Genomic DNA, 1,944 nt, shown 5'->3' with positions numbered 1-1,944 from the left:
CAATTTCTAACTCATCAATCTTTCATAACCACACAAATCAATTAAGTAACAATCTCACCAACACATTTAAGTTAATATAAATAACTATCAAAAACCCAATACAACTCACCTGCAAATGTATGAAGAACACACAGACGACACACAAAACAATTTAACCTATACGAAATAAAACTATAAATAGTTATTAAAGTGTTGACCAGTTATTCCAAATAGTTAAAAATATAAAATTATTTCCAATAAATTGACGCAAATATTTTATTTTATTTTTATATTTTTATTAGCTTCTTTTAGAGTGACTTTTAATTGACGCAAAGATTTTATTTTATTTTTATATTTTTATTAGCTTCTTTTAGAGTGACTTTTAACCTACGAAATTTCGTTTCGACGTTTATATATAACAACTACTTCACATTTTTCTTGTAGTGACTTTTCACTTAAACTTTACAATTAAAAAATAGTAAAACATTATAAAATTAAGTTATTTTCAAAAGCGTGCTTATCTCACATCTTTGCAAGTCAGTCAAGCCAAAGGTAGTCAAGAAAGCATGGAGTTTGGATTAATTATTCTAATAAATTTAATTTTGAACACAGATTAAAAGAAATTTAATTTTGAATTTGTATGGATGTGTGTCTTCGTGGAAGCATCGTCGGTTAGAAAATCACTAAAAATGCAAAGTTTTGATAGCTGAGTAGCTCCATTTTCTTATAAATACTCTTATCATCTAGTGGAGTAGCATCACAAATTTTAAAGTCCTGCACCTAATACTCACCCTCATGGCCAATTCTAAAACTCTCATGACCACTTTCTTAATCCCACTAACCCTTACATCTTTTTTGTTTTCTCTAGCCATTGCCAATTTCTACCACACTATCTCTCCCATGTCCTTGGGTTATAGTGAGGAGAAAATCACCCATTTTCACTTTTACTTCCATGAAGTTGTTACTACCCAAAAGCCCTCCCTGGTTATAGCCATGGAGCCCCTAAAGGGTAAGTCCAAGTGTCCCCTACCATTTGGATCCTTAGTGGTGATTGAGGACCCATTGACAATAGGGCCCAATCCTGAGTCCAAACTCATTGGAAAGGCCCAAGGATTTTACATATCTTCAGCCCAAACCGAAGGGTTGGAGTTGGAGTTAGTAATGGGAATGACATTGAGTTTCATAGAGGGAGAGTATAATGGCAGCACCCTAAGTGTGTTAGGGAGAAACACCATCTTCTCTGAAGTTAGGGAAATGCCAATTATTGGTGGAACAGGTGCTTTTCGTTTTGCTCGTGGTTATGTTCTTGCCAGGAGTGTGAGTGTGGATTACTTGAAAGGAGATGCAACTGTGGAATACAACGTCTATGTCTACCATTATTCATCTCATCATCACAATTTTAACCACGGAATCCAATACACCACAGATCCTATACTTGACAAAATATAAATGTTTTGTTAGGTTGAAGACTAGTTAAACTCAAAATTCACTACTTTGGATTTTGATAAATAAATTTATACCAAAACTAAATATAAGTTTATCATAATATAAGTTCAGTATACTAAATAATGTGTCATGCAAATAATTTCCTTATGAAAATGTTGGACTTCATATTGTGTACCAGAAACCAAAGAGGAGAATGGAAAAATGTATGATGGGAAAATGTTTTGTAATTCCTTCTATATTTTAGGTAATGTATTCTCATTTGCTAATGTTGGAATATTTCGCTCTTTCAAAGATTCTGGCTAGAATAAATTTTAAATAATTCTGATACTAAATTGAGAAGTGAACTTTAAGTTTACCTTAACATCATAAAATCAACCTATAAGGTGATATTTACATTCACTTATATACTATGAAATGTTTTAATATATAGTTGACGTGGGATCTCCAACATTTTTCGTTCTTAATCCAAATTTTAGATTTTTAAGTATTTATAGTAAAGAAATTGTGACTAACAGATTT

General features: G+C 31.8%; 1 protein-coding gene across 1 annotated transcript; it reads left to right on the top strand.

The window, feature by feature from the left end:
* The first annotated feature begins 741 nt into the window (after nucleotides 1-741).
* On the top strand, nucleotides 742-1,716 carry LOC137816181 (pterocarpan synthase 1-like). Its single transcript, XM_068619263.1, has one exon. It carries the CDS (start codon nucleotides 775-777, stop codon nucleotides 1,426-1,428), a length of 654 nt encoding a protein of 217 aa, XP_068475364.1. The 5' UTR covers nucleotides 742-774; the 3' UTR covers nucleotides 1,429-1,716.
* The last annotated feature ends 228 nt before the right edge of the window (nucleotides 1,717-1,944 follow it).

Source organism: Phaseolus vulgaris, chromosome 1, assembly GCF_000499845.2.
Source record: "Phaseolus vulgaris cultivar G19833 chromosome 1, P. vulgaris v2.0, whole genome shotgun sequence".
NCBI classification, from domain to species: Eukaryota; Viridiplantae; Streptophyta; class Magnoliopsida; order Fabales; family Fabaceae; genus Phaseolus; species Phaseolus vulgaris.
This window is presented reverse-complemented; position numbering and strand designations above follow the sequence as displayed.